At 41.1% G+C, this 15,363-nt stretch overlaps 1 protein-coding gene across 1 annotated transcript in view; it reads left to right on the top strand.

Moving 5' to 3' along the window:
• adamtsl3 (ADAMTS-like 3) overlaps positions 1-15,363 on the top strand; it is a 65,083-nt gene that overhangs the window by 40,575 nt on the left and 9,145 nt on the right. The window contains exons 3-15 of the mRNA XM_069672292.1: positions 496-541; positions 766-1,002; positions 2,216-2,342; positions 3,002-3,076; positions 3,923-4,080; positions 6,298-6,409; positions 6,489-6,627; positions 6,740-6,790; positions 6,871-7,075; positions 7,730-7,877; positions 7,978-8,062; positions 12,202-12,512; positions 14,205-14,334. Of these exons, the coding sequence (XP_069528393.1) occupies positions 496-541; positions 766-1,002; positions 2,216-2,342; positions 3,002-3,076; positions 3,923-4,080; positions 6,298-6,409; positions 6,489-6,627; positions 6,740-6,790; positions 6,871-7,075; positions 7,730-7,877; positions 7,978-8,062; positions 12,202-12,512; positions 14,205-14,334 (1,824 nt within the window). The remainder of the gene's footprint in view (positions 1-495; positions 542-765; positions 1,003-2,215; positions 2,343-3,001; positions 3,077-3,922; positions 4,081-6,297; positions 6,410-6,488; positions 6,628-6,739; positions 6,791-6,870; positions 7,076-7,729; positions 7,878-7,977; positions 8,063-12,201; positions 12,513-14,204; positions 14,335-15,363) is intronic.

The raw sequence follows: 15,363 nt of genomic DNA, 5'->3' as shown, positions 1-15,363 counted from the left end.
GTTGATTGTTATGAGGGTGGCAGCTGCACTGGCAATCATGACGGTGCATGTCTTTGACAAAATACTGGAACACAATAGAATACCGCTGTTGGTCGCACCGGTATATAGGACGCAGCCCACTTTTCAGATTTAAAAAAGTATTAAAAGTGCGTCTTATACACTACATTTTACGGTGGTCTCCAAAAGGCCACCATTGTTATGGAAATTATAGTAGACAATTTCATCATATATTGATTTAAATGCAGGCAGTAACAAATACTTCTCGACCAAACATACACCCATTTGTTGTTGATGGTTAACTCTTTGCAAACATACCAACAGCTCCCATGATTGTTGGTTGCCACATCAGCAATGTCCGATTTTAAGCACTGCTCAGTAGGAGCAATAGGAGTCAATGGTTAAAGTACCTGCTGCCTCAGGCAAAGACAAGTGGCTGTGCATTTATCATTCTACTCCAAAGCTAGTTCACTCACAAGTCCATTTTGTCTTCTGCAGGACCTGTGAAGGGCAGAACATCAAATATCGCACATGCAGTAATGTGGTAAGTTCAGCATCTTAACATCATGTCAATAGAGCCTTTTGGAGTTTCTAACAGGGTGTAGTTTAGAGATCTATGATTATGTTGTTTCAGAGAAAGTCAGAAATCAAACTAGTTCTTTAATTTATTTTGATCACTGCGTTTACATTCTGCAATCACAGTCTCAACAATCCTTCTCTCTTCCCCTTTGTTATAAAAAAATGCCTAAATATTTGTTTTACCCTCAGGATTGCCCTCCAGATGCCGGCGATTTCCGTGCCCAGCAGTGTTCAGCCCATGCAGACGTGCGATTCCAGGGTCAGTACCACGAGTGGCTGCCTGTGCCCAATGACCCGGACAACCCCTGCGCTCTCAAGTGCAAAGCCAAGGACTCTGGCCTTTTGGTGGAGCTGGCGCCCAAGGTGCTGGATGGGACTCGCTGTTACACCGAGTCCTTGGACATGTGCATCAGTGGAGTCTGCCAGGTAGGAGAAAGAATCTGAAAGCTTCAATGTGTTTTGCCGTTAAGGAGGTCAAATTGATTTCTTTTAATTTGTCAGTTGTGGTGATATCAAGAAGCCAAAACATAAAATTGTGTAGACAAAATAGAAAGATAAATCTCTTCTTTTTTTTAAATTCTCAGAATCAAAAAAAATGATTCAGATCCGTTGTTATGAGGAAAATCTGGAAAAAATGTATCATACCAATGTGTTTTAAATTGTCACAGGCTTTATAAAGTATAAATACAGCTTGAAAGAATAAAAGCTGTCGGAAAAATGGTAAGATCAGATTTGGAAGACACAATCCTTTGAGAATTTGAGGCATTTGTGTTGATATGTTGAAAACAAATTTTAACTCTAGTGGAATCTAAGCTGGTTGAAACAAAGAAACCAAGAAGTTCAGGCCCAAAATCTCCAATTTGAAAGCAGAACACACAGTATGTCATCCATTTATATATTCCTGTTAGCGCAACAGTATATTTATTGTTTCCAAGCTGTGACACCACAATTTATTTGGATGCAAGAGCCAAAAAGGAAATAAACCCAAGAGAAGAATCCCATACACATTAGGTTAAGTTTACAGTGCTTACATCACTCCATCTGCTTTACAAATGAATACCAAATGAGAACAATGTTTGAGATCGGGCTTTTGACTGACAGTCCAGGAAGTAGTTTACTAAGCATTTTCTCCTGGTTGAATGGAATTACATCCCAAGGCATTGTGCGTGCAAAGGCAAACAAAGGATTTTAATACACTGTCGTAGCGTGCTTATAATCACTCTGTGGTTTCAGTTTTGTCTTTCCGACAGAAACTGCAAAACACGCCATCAATCAACTGTCGATCCTTTCAGATAATGTTTAATAGAAAACAGTGGGGAACAATTAGGGGAAAATGCGTCATAAATTACACAGGGATGTTTCATGTTATCTTACATTTACAAACAGTATCTGGTATGAATATGGAAGAAACCAGAATGTTGTTTGGATCATTTGATTATAATATATAAATGTTTTGAAGAAAAACATTTTGTTCAATAAACTCAATTTTGAAGGAACTAACAAGAGTACATCTGCTGGGACTCTTCCCGTTTTTCTTCCCATTTTCTTCTAACTTTTGGGGAGAAAATTTTAATCAAGCTTAATCAAAGCTGAACTCAGGGTAAATACTCTGTCTTTAATCTCTCTATGTTTATTATAGATTGTAGGTTGTGATCATGAGTTGGGGAGCACGGCAAAGGAGGATAACTGCGGTGTCTGCAAAGGAGACGGCTCGTCCTGCAGACTGGTGCGAGGACACTACAAATCCCAGCATGCTTCAGGAAAAAGTAAAGTATCTTTACTTGGGCAGTTTTTGTTTGATTTTAACCTTTCTACTTATCACTCAAGTGAGCCTATCTAGGGTCAGCCTACTACATACAGTTGTATTTATCTATTTTTTGTTTCTACTGAGATGATTATGTCATAGTGATGTCATTAAGGTTATTTTCCTACATCATCAGAAAGCAATTCAAATATAAATCCTTCATTACAATCTGGGGGAATTTAATTCGAAAATGGTGTATGATTACCCAGCAGTGAAGATCTGATAAATAAGGCTTTTGGGTTGTATTATGGGTAGTGTAGGATCAAGTGATTTGGGGTGTTTTTTCAATTTAGTGATACTTTACTGACTAAAAGTCAAGATTTCTCAGCATGTGCTGCTTAGATTTTGATATTTTTGTTATAATCTGTCTCCCACAAGTCCCCTAACACTGTTGGAGTACAATTTTAAAATCACAGGAGCGCCCCTTTAAAGCTCACTTTTTTGGCTTTTTATGTAATTTAATTTCTTTTTTAAAATTGAATTTTATTATTAAGCCAATTAAAGTTGTCTTCTGAGTATTTGTATTTACAGTTGGGATTATATTTATTTAATTGCATTCCTATGAACTCTGTCTACATACTTACTGCTGTTTTCTCCTTTTGTCTGTTTGTCTCACTCAAGCTGAGGACACAGTCGTTGTCGTCCCCTTTAAGAGTCGGCATGTACGTCTAGTCCTGAAAGGCCCGGATCACTTGTGTAAGTCCTGGTAGGTCCAGGGTGCCCTTCCATCCAAAACAGTTGAATATGATATTTATATTGGCAGTGTTTTTTACTGCCAAATACCTGCATATTAAACACAAGTATTCTGCATGTGCTCTGTGGGTTTATTGTTAAGTTTTAGTGACTTGTGATGCAAAAAGAATATGAGACTCAGAATTTGTTATACTTACTTTACCTTTTTAGTGAATATTTCACCTGAGTCATCAACTTTTTATTCCTTATTCCAAAATATTCTATATTTTGGGCTCACTCATAAAGACTGGTTTTAAAAGTAGCTCGAAGCAGAATAACCAGAAGAGGTTTTTATTTCCCCGCTTTGCTCTGGCTCTCAGAAGACGTAAGGCTTCCAGCGAGTATCACTGATGTCAAACTGCTGGCATCAAACTCCTGCCTGGATCAAATTGATAAAAAATGTTCCATCCCTGTTCTTATCCTTTGCTCCATGGTTAGTGCTCAGATTTTTTACCTCACTAAGGCCAAAGGAACTACTTTTTCTGAATGGACCGTTTCTTCATAAAATATTTCGCAGTTCTTTTATGACGAGGGCGCTTTAACTGTAACCATGTGTGTTCAGATGAGGACTGCAGCTGGTTACTGCTTGTTCCCTGTTGTTTTTCTTTTAATGTCCATCCTGGAATCACATAAGACCCTGTTAGGCCAGGGTTGAATTAAGGTCAAATAATGATGGAGCTCACTGCAGCGCTGCAAAGCTAGCACAGTGAGTGTTTGTAGTGAATTTTGTGGTGCTAAATTACCATATTGATATGTTTACATTGTGACTCTAATGTGTCCATTGTGCTTTACTCTTATTTTCTTCTTTAGATGTTGAAAGTAAGACTCTACAAGGTGTGAAAGATGAACTGGCGATGGATAAATCAGGGCAGTACCACCTGGAGAACACCACCTTGGACTTCCAGAAACTGTCGGATAAGGAGGTCCTGAGAATCACAGGTCCACTTGGAGCTGACTTCACTGTCAAAGTAAGAGCTTAAACATATAAATACAACTGACTTAAAGCTGCACTTATGCATATAGCACATTTGACAATGTGTAAAAAGTTTCAAAGGAATAATCACCCAGCTCTTTAGTTTCCCTCAGCTCTATGCAACTTATTAAATTAGCGTCTTTCAGCTTTTTTACTGTAATTTAATCAGTTTGGTTCACGAGCAGTACTCTTGTTAGCACCGTCTCCTGTTAGCTGGTGGCTGTTTTTGATGACAACCTTGTAATGTACATTTTGTACCCTACATGTCCAGCAACAAATGGCAGACTGACAAAGTCAACAACCAGATTGTGAACATTGTGGACCATGTAGCTGCTAAAATGACAGCTATTTCCCTCAGGCATTGGTGGAGACCAAAACAGAGCTAAAAGTAGAGTGAATATTTGACCAATGGACATTTTTAATACATAAAAACATCAGCTTCATGAATTTCGGTGTCAGTGTTGTGGTTAGTGCTTGTTCCACTGCCCCCAAATTCATCAATACAGAATCTTCAGGTAAGCGAAGTGGTTACTTTTTCCTGAACAGCTGACATCAGTGGGACATTTATAATGTTATCCCAGTTTCAGCACTGCAAACTTCATGTGTCAACGAGAGTTGAAAGTTTCGTAAATTTATTTTTAAAGCGCACATTCATAGCTCCAAATGAAACTTGTATTTAATTCATGGTCACATGTTAGCCTCGAAGAAGAATTGCAGAGGAATACATCTGGTTATCAATATTTGTACACACACACACACACACAGACAAATTCTCATCCTAGGGCCAGTGAGTGGATATTAAAGATTATCAAAGCCACAGGCTTGGAAGCACCCTCATAAACACGAGTCAGAATCGGTCAATAAATAGAAGTTCAGGAGACAGAAATCTGAGAAGCTAAAATGCCCAATTTTGTAATCTGTTTTGAGGCAGACATCGAACTATATCACCATGATTGAAAATGTTTGGACAAAAGGAAAATCACAAACTTTCCACTGTAAACATATGAGCGTGAAGGAGTGGCAGGAGAACATGATTTATATGTTTTGTAGGTGTAATCTGGTTTCGGGGCAATTCTTCAGGTCGGAAGAAAAATGTTTGCTGAAGTATTTATGAAATTCCACAAAATTTCCAACAAAACCTGCACACCACAGATGTTACACACATGGCTTAAGTTCTATAAAAACAGCCTTCCTCTCATCTAAGCAAAGCAGTAAGAAATCGTCTCCTGTCTTATTCATCACTTTGTAGAACTGGCACTGATTCTGTTAGAAGCTGTTTTCAACTTCAACATTTCCAAGGCCTCAGTGTGAAAAATCCCCAAATAGATCCCAGCATCTATCTGACATTTGTTGGCACTGACGGTTGACAAAGCTACTTAACTTCAGCTGTTTATTTTTTATCCAGGAACTTTGAAAACAGTGTCGAGGAAATCATCTAGGAATGACCAATAGCATTTTATGTTAGCCGGAGGAAAAGTGAAAAAAGGGAAATGTTAAATACCTTTCTTAATGTTTTCATTTCTCCAACTTGACACAGAAAGACTACTTTTTAATAATCATCAGAAAATGCCAGTTTATATTTAGATGTGTAAACTTGTTTACTTTTGCTGTGTCATTTAGCATCTGATTAGCTTACCTGCAGTTTGAAACAGCTAAATGGCGGTTAAATCAAATAAAGAGATAAAGAAATGCTAATAAAGAACATTGGTTTTAGCTGTGTGGTCTCCACTTCAAAGACCATATCACTTAAGTTCATCTGATGACACATTGATGAGGTTTAAAACGGACCTCAAAGATATGTTTAGGCCAACAGTTTAGCAATAAACCCATGGAACCCATGTTACCCGTCTGCTAACATTATGGCTAATGTTAGCAGCAGAAACACATGATAACCCCCGTCAAAGTCCTCTCTATGGACTATTTATTCACTTACTAGCCCTTATATCTGATTCTTTACAGCTAACAAGATGTATGGCTCCTTTCACCCTTCATTAGTGCTCTTAAATGGTTACAGGAGCATGCTAAACGAAGTTTAGCTAGCAGGCTGAAAGTGGTTGCTTCATTTTATTAACAGATACAAGAGGGGTACCAATCTTCTCATGTAACTCTCTTGTTACAGTCAATCCTCCAATCGTTTAAGCTTAATATAATTAAATATTAGCCTTGCTAAGGCATAATGTCTGCAGTCTCACCATGGACATTGTTTCTATAGGTGCAGTTTGCCAGTGGAGCAGACAGTGTGGTCCAGTACATCTACTACCAGCCCATCATCCACCGCTGGAGAGAGACCGACTTCTTCCCTTGTTCTGTGACATGTGGTGGAGGTAATCACTAAATACATTTTGATATTAGGGTCTTTTTGTATGATTTCTTTTGGGAGAAGTGACATTTTTTTGTCTGCAGGGTACCAGCTAACCTCAGCAGAGTGTTTTGACCTCCGGAGCGGCCGAGTGGTTGTGGATCAGTATTGCCATTATTACCCGGAGAACATCAAACCTAAACCCAAACTCCAGGAGTGCAACATGGAGCCCTGCTTGGCCAGGTAAGATATCAGGCCTCCCTGGGGTTCAACAGGAAACAGTTCATTTAAACTACCTACATACATATAGCGATATGTCCACAGCAGTTAATATAATTCTGAATCTGCCTTTTAGTGATGGCTACAAGCAAATAATGCCATACGACCTTTACCACCCCCTGCCTCGGTATGTATTCACAACCACACAAATTCTGATATTTCCCAGTCTCCTTCTTTGACTTCATAACTCACCTTTTATAATACCAGGTGGGATAGCAGTCCTTGGACCGCCTGCTCTACCTCCTGCGGCGGAGGCATCCAGAGTCGCTCAGTGTCCTGTGTGGAAGAAGACATGCAGGGCATCATCACTGCCACAGATGAATGGAAGTGTCTCTACTCCCCAAAGACAGCCATCCTGCAGCCCTGCAACACCTTTGACTGCCCCACCTGGCTGGCACAGGAGTGGTCACCCGTAGGTGCCCTTTTTTTGGATGTAGATACAATGTGGAGAGAAAATGAAGTTTAAAAGTCACACTTTTCAACATGACAGGAACACTTCCAACTGCTTAGGTTGTACCACAGCCTTGCTATGTGTTTTGGAGTAGCAAAGCTAACCTCAGTGTGAATGTCCTTTACCCCCCCGTGCCCTTGAGCACACCGTCCAAAACATACAAAGCTTTAATTGAAAGCCAAAAGTCAATAACACATACGGACTCTTTCTTTGCCAAACATAGCTAGTTTATCGAGGCGGTGCACCTTGATCATCTAACACTCCTTTTTAGCTTACTTTTATCGTAGTGTTGCTGTTACATTAACCATAAATGTCCCATACAGCTTCCTCTTGAGGATTTTTCAGCCTCACCGTTTACAAGCCGAGGCCCAGGGAGTCAAATTTGTGGCCCTCTAAAAACCTGCGATGCTGTTTACCTAGCACATTCTTCCTGGTGAACTTGCCTTTAAATGCTTGTTTTGGCAGAGGATACACAAAGTTGGACCCCGCGCAGAAAGCTGCGGGGGTTTTGGAAGGCCCCTCTCTTTGCTTCCCTTGAGTCGAGGACTGAGACTTTCACAGGCACAGAAGAGCGAGACTTAACATATATCTCCTGAACTGTGTTTTCACCATCAGTGCACGGTGACTTGTGGCCAGGGTCTGCGCTACAGGGTGGTGCTGTGCATCGATCACAGAGGGCTCCATGCTGGAGGTTGTAGCCCCACAACCAAACCCCACATCAAGGAGGAATGCCTGGTCACTGTGCCCTGTTATAAGTCCATAGGTGGGTTCGATTGGGGTTTTTTTTGTCATGTTTTAACGACCAAGCTTTTACCTATTTCTAAATTTAAAACGTTTTTCACTTGTGTTTTAACGATTTCTAGAAACGCTGCCAGTTGAGGCCAAACCCGTGTGGCATAAGCAGGCCATAGAGCTTGAGGAGGAGATCACAGTCACTGAGGAACCAAAGTAAGTGCAAGACAAACATTTAAATACATACTTCCAAAAAAGGGAAATAATTGGATCACAGAGATTTAAAAATAAATCTCTATTTGCTGATTCCTTCTGATGAAGGAAGTAGGAACTGGAATTCAAGCTTTAAAGAAAAGTCCCTTTCACTCATAACCTCCTGACAAGTTCCAAACAGTTTCAGGGCATTCGGGACCTGAATGTTCTCAGGAGGAGTTTTCTGTACTGGTGACTGTTTCTGGTTTAATATCATTACTACCATTACAATGTGTATAAGGACACTAGGCAGGTGTGGCTCAGTGGTAGTGGTTGTTCATCTCTCAATCGGAAGGTTGGGGGTTTGATCCCTGTCTGTTACTGTCACATGTCGAAGCTTCCTTGGGCAAGACACTAAACCCCAAATTGCTGTAGTGCTTGTCTGAATGGGCATAGGTCCTGATTGGAAAATGACACTTAGGCCTAAGCCATCAATGTGAGTGTGAAAGAGTGAACGTGACATGTATTGTAAAAGCGCTAAAAGTGCTCGGAAGGCTAGAAAAGCGCTATTTAAGTACAGTCCATTTTCCCAATACAAACCCAATTGCAGAAAACATCATATTACTGGTCAAAAAACCTGCCAACACACAGCTTTTTTTCTTAGTGGGAAAGGTTACAATCGGCATTCAGACCCGGGTCAAATGACTCAGCAGTAGACCCGGGTAATTATCGTCTCGGCTCCAAACGGCAACCGGGTCGACACGCTAATCTCCGCCCCCTTTCCGGCACAATGCTTCCGCCCGTCTCCGTCTGAACAACGCTCAAACATCATTCCAAATTTGTCTGGGCTGAGTTTGATAAATAGACTGAATGAGTAATAGATACAATAAAGACCTAACCACCGTCTTCTCTGTGAGTACTATTGTTTACTAACCCTGTTTCCGGCGTGTTTGTGATGTCAGGCGGTGACGCAGCAGAAAAGAGACCATAAGGCGTAAACTTCACTTGCAATGAGAAAGAGACATTTATTAGCAGGTGTTCCTGGGTCTGCAGAACCCGTGTCAATGCCGAATTTTGGTGGGTAAGGAGTATAAGCTGAGCGGCACTCGAAGTGAATGTTCCAGACTATTACCTGCTGCATTTAAGTATTGGCTAACCCTTATTCACGTAGACTTTTTCCAGGGGGATGGCCGGGTAAACATAGTTAGCAATAATTTGCATTCACACAAGGTAGTACAAGTAAAATTTAGTGGCACTGAAGTTTACCGTCGCATGAGACTTTTGTGCTGAAACATTCACAGGTGCTTTGGCCTTTTACCACAGATACTACAAGAATGCAGCCGCTAAACATCAGGGGAAAATAATTGCTTAGTAACGGTGCTTTTTGTTGTGTTAGGTTATTTGAGGTAAAAGGGGAAAACATGTTTTCTGTTTAGTCACTGGCTACTAGCATTACCTCAGCAAGCCTCAAATGCTCCAGATGTTCTTATCCCGCATATCAATTGAATACTTTCCTCTGAAGATGGACAATGTTTGGACTCTGCCCAGTGTCTTGCATGACTTGTATTAGCGACCATGTTAGCCAGTTCAAAACATCTGTTACTTTGACTTATCTTTGGAGCGAAGGAGTGGGGGAAAGAGAGAGAAACACCAAAACATATGATTTTACTCTGTTGCAAAAAAAAGCATGTCTTTCCTCGTGAAGCACATAAATATCTGTGTATAATACAAAGTCAAGCCAACAACAATATCTGCCCACCATATGGGGCAAGGTCACGGATGAGAGAGGAAAGAGGCGGAAATTCCTGTGTTAGACTTATTGCACCTTCGTTGCCAGGCCCTATGCCTGCACCGAGCCACTGCTGTGCAACTGCTTGAAAAATTAAACCCATATATGCTCCATCGCTTGGCCAAAAGTGCATTTTTCACCCTACTACCCTGTTTCCGTCCATGAATGAAATCAAGATTGTTTCAGAACCGACAGATGTGCTCTAACCATGCATGAAGACAAACCTATCCAGGGGTTAGCTTGTTGACTTTGTTGCTTGGTTCCAAATCTTACTGCCAGTGATTCATTTGTTTGTCTAAAGCACAATGAGTCCCTAAGCGCTCATGAAAAAGCCAACTTTGCTGTAATTATGAGCTCTTTATTGAGGTATCTTATAAAACGGCAGGGTGCTCTTGTGTTGAGGTCAGACTGCTCAAACCTGAAGAATGCTGCACTTTGGCACAGGTTGCCATGATAAGTAATAGGACACTGATAATGTGCCTGTTGGGAAATTGGGCTAAAAGATGGTTCTGGATGTTACTTTCACATACTGTGATTAAAAACATTACTTCTACCAATCATATTCCCATTTTAAATGGATTTGATACAAAAGAGCATAGAAAAAAAAATACCTGTTTTTTACAGTTAACACAATACAAAATAACTGGACACAGAAAAGTCTCTATGATAATTACAGAATGAGCTACAGAGCCAAGTTACTCCCTGTGATGTGGTAGTGGAAAGAACAAATCTCTTTGCTGATTAACATTGTTTTGTTCATTTTAGTTCAAAAGATTAGTACTTACTGACTGTGCTGTGATTCTTCATTTCCTGAGCTAAACAATTGGATAATTACTCAGAACACAATGACGTTGTGACTGTCTGCAGGTCACTCGTCATTTCAGTGTGTTGCTCGTTAGAACTCTTCAGTTGTTTGTGTTTTGCCTCAGAAAAAAAGACCTACACAAGCTCTGTGTATAAGGTAATGCTGAGCAGCCACACATCAATAGAGCCATGACATCATGATTGTTTGCATGGATATCATGCTTTCTAATAAAAGAGGCTTCAAAGCAAACACAGCAACCAGTGATTCAGTCAGTTACATCTCTAATATAGAAAATCTGCCAAGAAAAACAAAGGTGAGCTCAGCCCTAAACAGGACAGCTGCTGAATGCTGTAAACATGTTGGCTGGCTCCAAGCAATTTTTATTAATGAACAGGTGCACAGCTGATGTAAGGAGGACAATGAAAGCAGTAAAGACTTTAACACACAGACCGTTACGCAAAGCAAAAGGTCAACACGATCGAATGAACTTGAATGTCTTTGAAGCATTTCACACCCTCTTGTTAAAGATTGAGATTAATCTATCTATCTATCTATCTGTCTATCTATCTATCTATCTATCTATCTATCTATCTCTACGTACCTACCTGCCTGCCTGCCTGTCTCTCTCAATCTATCTATCTATCTACCTGTCTCTCTCTCCCTACCTACCTCCCTACCTACCTACCTACCTTCTTACCTACCTACCTACCTGCCTTTCTTTCTCTATCTACCTCTACCTATCAACCTACCTGTCTCTCTCTCTACCTGTCTTTCTGTCTCTTTCTCTCTCTCCCTCTCTTTCTTTGTCTACTTACCTACCTGTCTCTCTTTCTATCTACCTACCTACCTACCTGTCTCTCTCTCTCTCTCTCCCTCTCTCTCTTTGTCTACTTACCTACCTGTCTCTCTTTCTATCTTCCTACCTACCTGTCTCTCTTTCTGTCTTCCTACCTACCTGTCTCTCTCTCTATCTACCTCTCTCTCTTTGTCTATCTACCTTTCTGTCTCTCTTTCTATCTACCTACCATTCTGTCTCTCTCTCTATCTACCTCTCTCTCTTTGTCTACTTACCTACCTGTCCCTCTTTCTATCTACCTACCTACCTGTCTCTCTCTCTGTATCTGAGGATCAAGAGGGATTCCAACACCTTTCCATCTTCTCTTACGCTCTCCCAAATTGACTGTGAGGGTGACAGTTCAGACTATGGGCCCTTACTCTTAAGCAGACATCCAGGCATTCATGAACACCAATGATCTACTAGAATTTCCTCTGTGATCCATTCTTTAAGATGAGGAAGGATGTGCATGAAGGCTGTTTATCCAAGAATGGCTGATCCTAATGCTTCACAGCTGTTCAATTAACCACAGCAGGACTGAATTTCATAAATACTTAGTGAGTTTATGAACTTAGCGGCATATCACTCTGAATCAAATAAAGAATGTGAGTTTTTTCCCCAAGCCTGTTTGCATAGGTATGTGAAGTACACAAACTAAATGAACAGCATACTTTTATTTTTCTGTGTGCGATTAATCATTTTGTTTTCTCAAATCCGCTGGCTCTCCTCTTCAGCTTCATTCCTGGCCCCTGGCAGCCCTGTAGCAGGACATGTGGCGCCGGGACCCAGCGACGGACCGTCAAGTGCCAAGTGCTGCTGTCCTTCTCCCAGACTGTTGCTGACCTGCCTGATGACGAATGTGAGGGGGTCAAACCTGCTCCGAGTCAGCCCTGCTACCGTACTCCCTGCTCTGGTGTTTTGGGCAAAGGAGAAGAAGGTGAAAAGGAGAGGGAGGAAGAGGAGGAGGAGGAGACACCTGGCAGAGAGGAGCTGCATGATTGGGAGTATGAGGGATTCACCGAGTGCTCAGAGAGCTGTGGAGGAGGTAAGGATCATTATTAAACTTTCTTTTATAAGAAATAAGAAAAGCTAACAGGGTTAAGAGTCTCAAACCAAGCTAGCAGCTGTGTGAGACTGTAATGGCATGGTGGTGTTTGACCTTAATGCTAGCATCAGTTTGCTAAAATGGCAATGGTTAAGATGTTGATCTTTAACTGCTACCATCTTAGTCTTCTTCACCTTTATACAATGAGAGGAGATGGAGACGCGTCGACCATCTTTATACACAGTCATTGGCATATGGTGAATCCATATCCACCATGACTATAACCATGGGCTTTGAAGTAAATAAGTTATATGATATTGCATGATAATGGATGGAATACTAAGTTTAACCTTAAGGTCATACGTCACCCACTTTCACAGCCGCAGTGAATGCAGCGCCAGACACAGAGAGCTTTCCTAAACATCCCGCCAACATTCGTTGAGGCCCACTTTAATCTCCCCACCTCCCCATCCAAGCCTGTATGCCTGACTTGTGTCTCTGTGTGTTGATGTCTGTGTGTGTGTGCATGTGTTGCTTAATTTCTACACATGGGCGTAGGCTTTTGTCAATGTCTGCATGTGTGCGCTCTCACCCAAACCCAACAAACTCCCATTCGGGGATGATTACAGACTAGTATCCGATGTCACATACACACCCTGAGGGCTGTGCTCCTGTGGACCATCACACCAGTGTGGCGTTTGAAGTGCCTGCTTCGCTGTTATTGTCCCCAACATTAGAAGCAGGCTCGGAGATTCATGTTACATTGCTTTTAATGTGGCCTGACATCACACCCTCAAAGTTTATCCAAAGTTTAGCGCAGAACTTAAGCAGGCAGCTGTATTGTTTTGATGTTCATTGGGACTCATTAGGTTGAACCACTGCTTTCTTTCAATGGGCTATTATATATCTGTGTTGCTTCATTGCAGTGTCTACTTACAATACTCTATTCTGCATATTGTTGTTCCAATGCCAATGTGACAGCTTAAAATGCAGGATTTTTGGTATCAGAAGTGTACCAGTCACTGAACCAATCAGATACCATAATGTAGGCTTATTAGCCTCCAAACAATAATCCTGTTTTTTCTTCTCAAAACGCATTAGCTACACAGCAAAAAAAAAAGTTTACGGCTGCAGCTAGCTAGCTAGCAAGTACTGGTTTCGTATAAATTAGCATGTATTAGCAAACAACAACATCGTGGTGCTAGCATGTCATGACAGTCAAAGCTGGCTAATTGTCAACAATCAGTGTTTGGACAACATTTTAAGGCTGTACTTTTTTCAATTGAAAGTTAAGAAAACACTGAATAATTAACTTTCATGTTTAAAGTCGATCCAACGCTTTTTGGAGGACACAAAACTTCAGAAGGAGCTGTGAGGCGAGAGGCTGATTATGTTAGCTTAGCTAGTTTCTAGTTGCTTAACAGTAATAGCGATCATTTAGTGTTATAAAACTGTAAGAAAAATGTATCAGAACATCTCAACTCCATGTGTAGAAGGGAAATAACATGAAAGATATCCCTAAGAAGAACAACGTATGTTTCCATTTTTGTTGTTTACTGTTTTGTTGTCTTCTGTACTGAAGAGATGGAGCAGCTAGCATAGTTTAGCATAACACACTGAAATGGAATCCTGCACACTAGCTAATATTTCTTTGGACATCCCTTGTAAATGCTCGGTGCGGTCTAATTCCAGGTGTGCAGGAGGCTGTGGTCATCTGCCTGAACAAGCAGACCAGGGAGGCAGCAGACCAGAGCCTGTGCGTGAGCTCCCGTCGGCCCCCGCAACTCCTCCAGGACTGCAAAACTCAGCCCTGCCCACCTAGGTAAAGTCAAACACTTCAATCAAACCTGTATTTAGACTGTTTAAAATGTTTTTTGCGTCAGCATTAAAGTACCCTTGATTGATGGATGCACTAAAAATGTAAAAATTAGTTTTTGGAAAAAAGGTTTTGGCTGCATTCAATAAGAAAATATTAATTAAAAGCAGGACTGAAACCTGGCGACGCTCTTTATTACTTTGCCAAAACTATAATCCTATATGGAGCTGGGACATTAATGTACCATTTCCTAGAGCGCTGATGTTTCCCCGGGTTCTACACCTGGAACTGCTTAACTTTCATACTATCAAAAAACACACATCACACAAGTACAATCAATTAATCTCTTCTAATCACTCATTGTGTACAAAAGAGATCCAAATCCACTGTGGTATCCCTCTCAGTTTAAACCATATGGGTCAATTAAATCACCATTTAGGCCACTTTTAGTCAGAGATGGATGGTTGTATCACTGAGAGCAGGAAATGAAGCCAGCGGGTCAGCTTGTGGAACCTGGTCAGAATCCCACACAATAGGGATTAGATGTCAGTGCCTGACAGTACCTGCTAGGCTCAGTTGTCAAATTGTCCTTGGAAGAACTTTTCAAGATATTTTTTTTCAGCTGGTGTCAGAACAAAAATGTAATAGGCCTCTGCTTCTATAGTTAGCGTTCCTGTTTAAAGAGCTACTGTAGTAAAACTTCAGTAGGGATGACCTTTCCTGATCACTGACAATATTGGCCATATTGCCAGAGGGGATAACAATGCAACTTTTGTCTTGAGTGGGTGCTACTGGATAAACAAAGCACCTACTTTATATCTATAGCTCTTTATCCTGTTCAGGGTCGTGGGAGGGCTGCAGCCTATCCCAGCTGTCATTGGCTGAGAAGCGGGGTACACCCTGGACACGTCACCAGTCAATCACACGGCTGACACATACAAACAGACAACCATACACACTTATGTTCACAACTACGGGCAGTTTAGTGTTATCAGGCATGAATGGACCTAACAAATTCAACAGAGAAACAATGAC

The sequence above is a fragment of the Semicossyphus pulcher genome, unplaced genomic scaffold (assembly GCF_022749685.1).
Source record: "Semicossyphus pulcher isolate SPU_LCO1_2020_fin unplaced genomic scaffold, fSemPul1.0.p SCAF_21, whole genome shotgun sequence".
NCBI lineage: Eukaryota > Metazoa > Chordata > Actinopteri > Labriformes > Labridae > Semicossyphus > Semicossyphus pulcher.
This window is presented reverse-complemented; position numbering and strand designations above follow the sequence as displayed.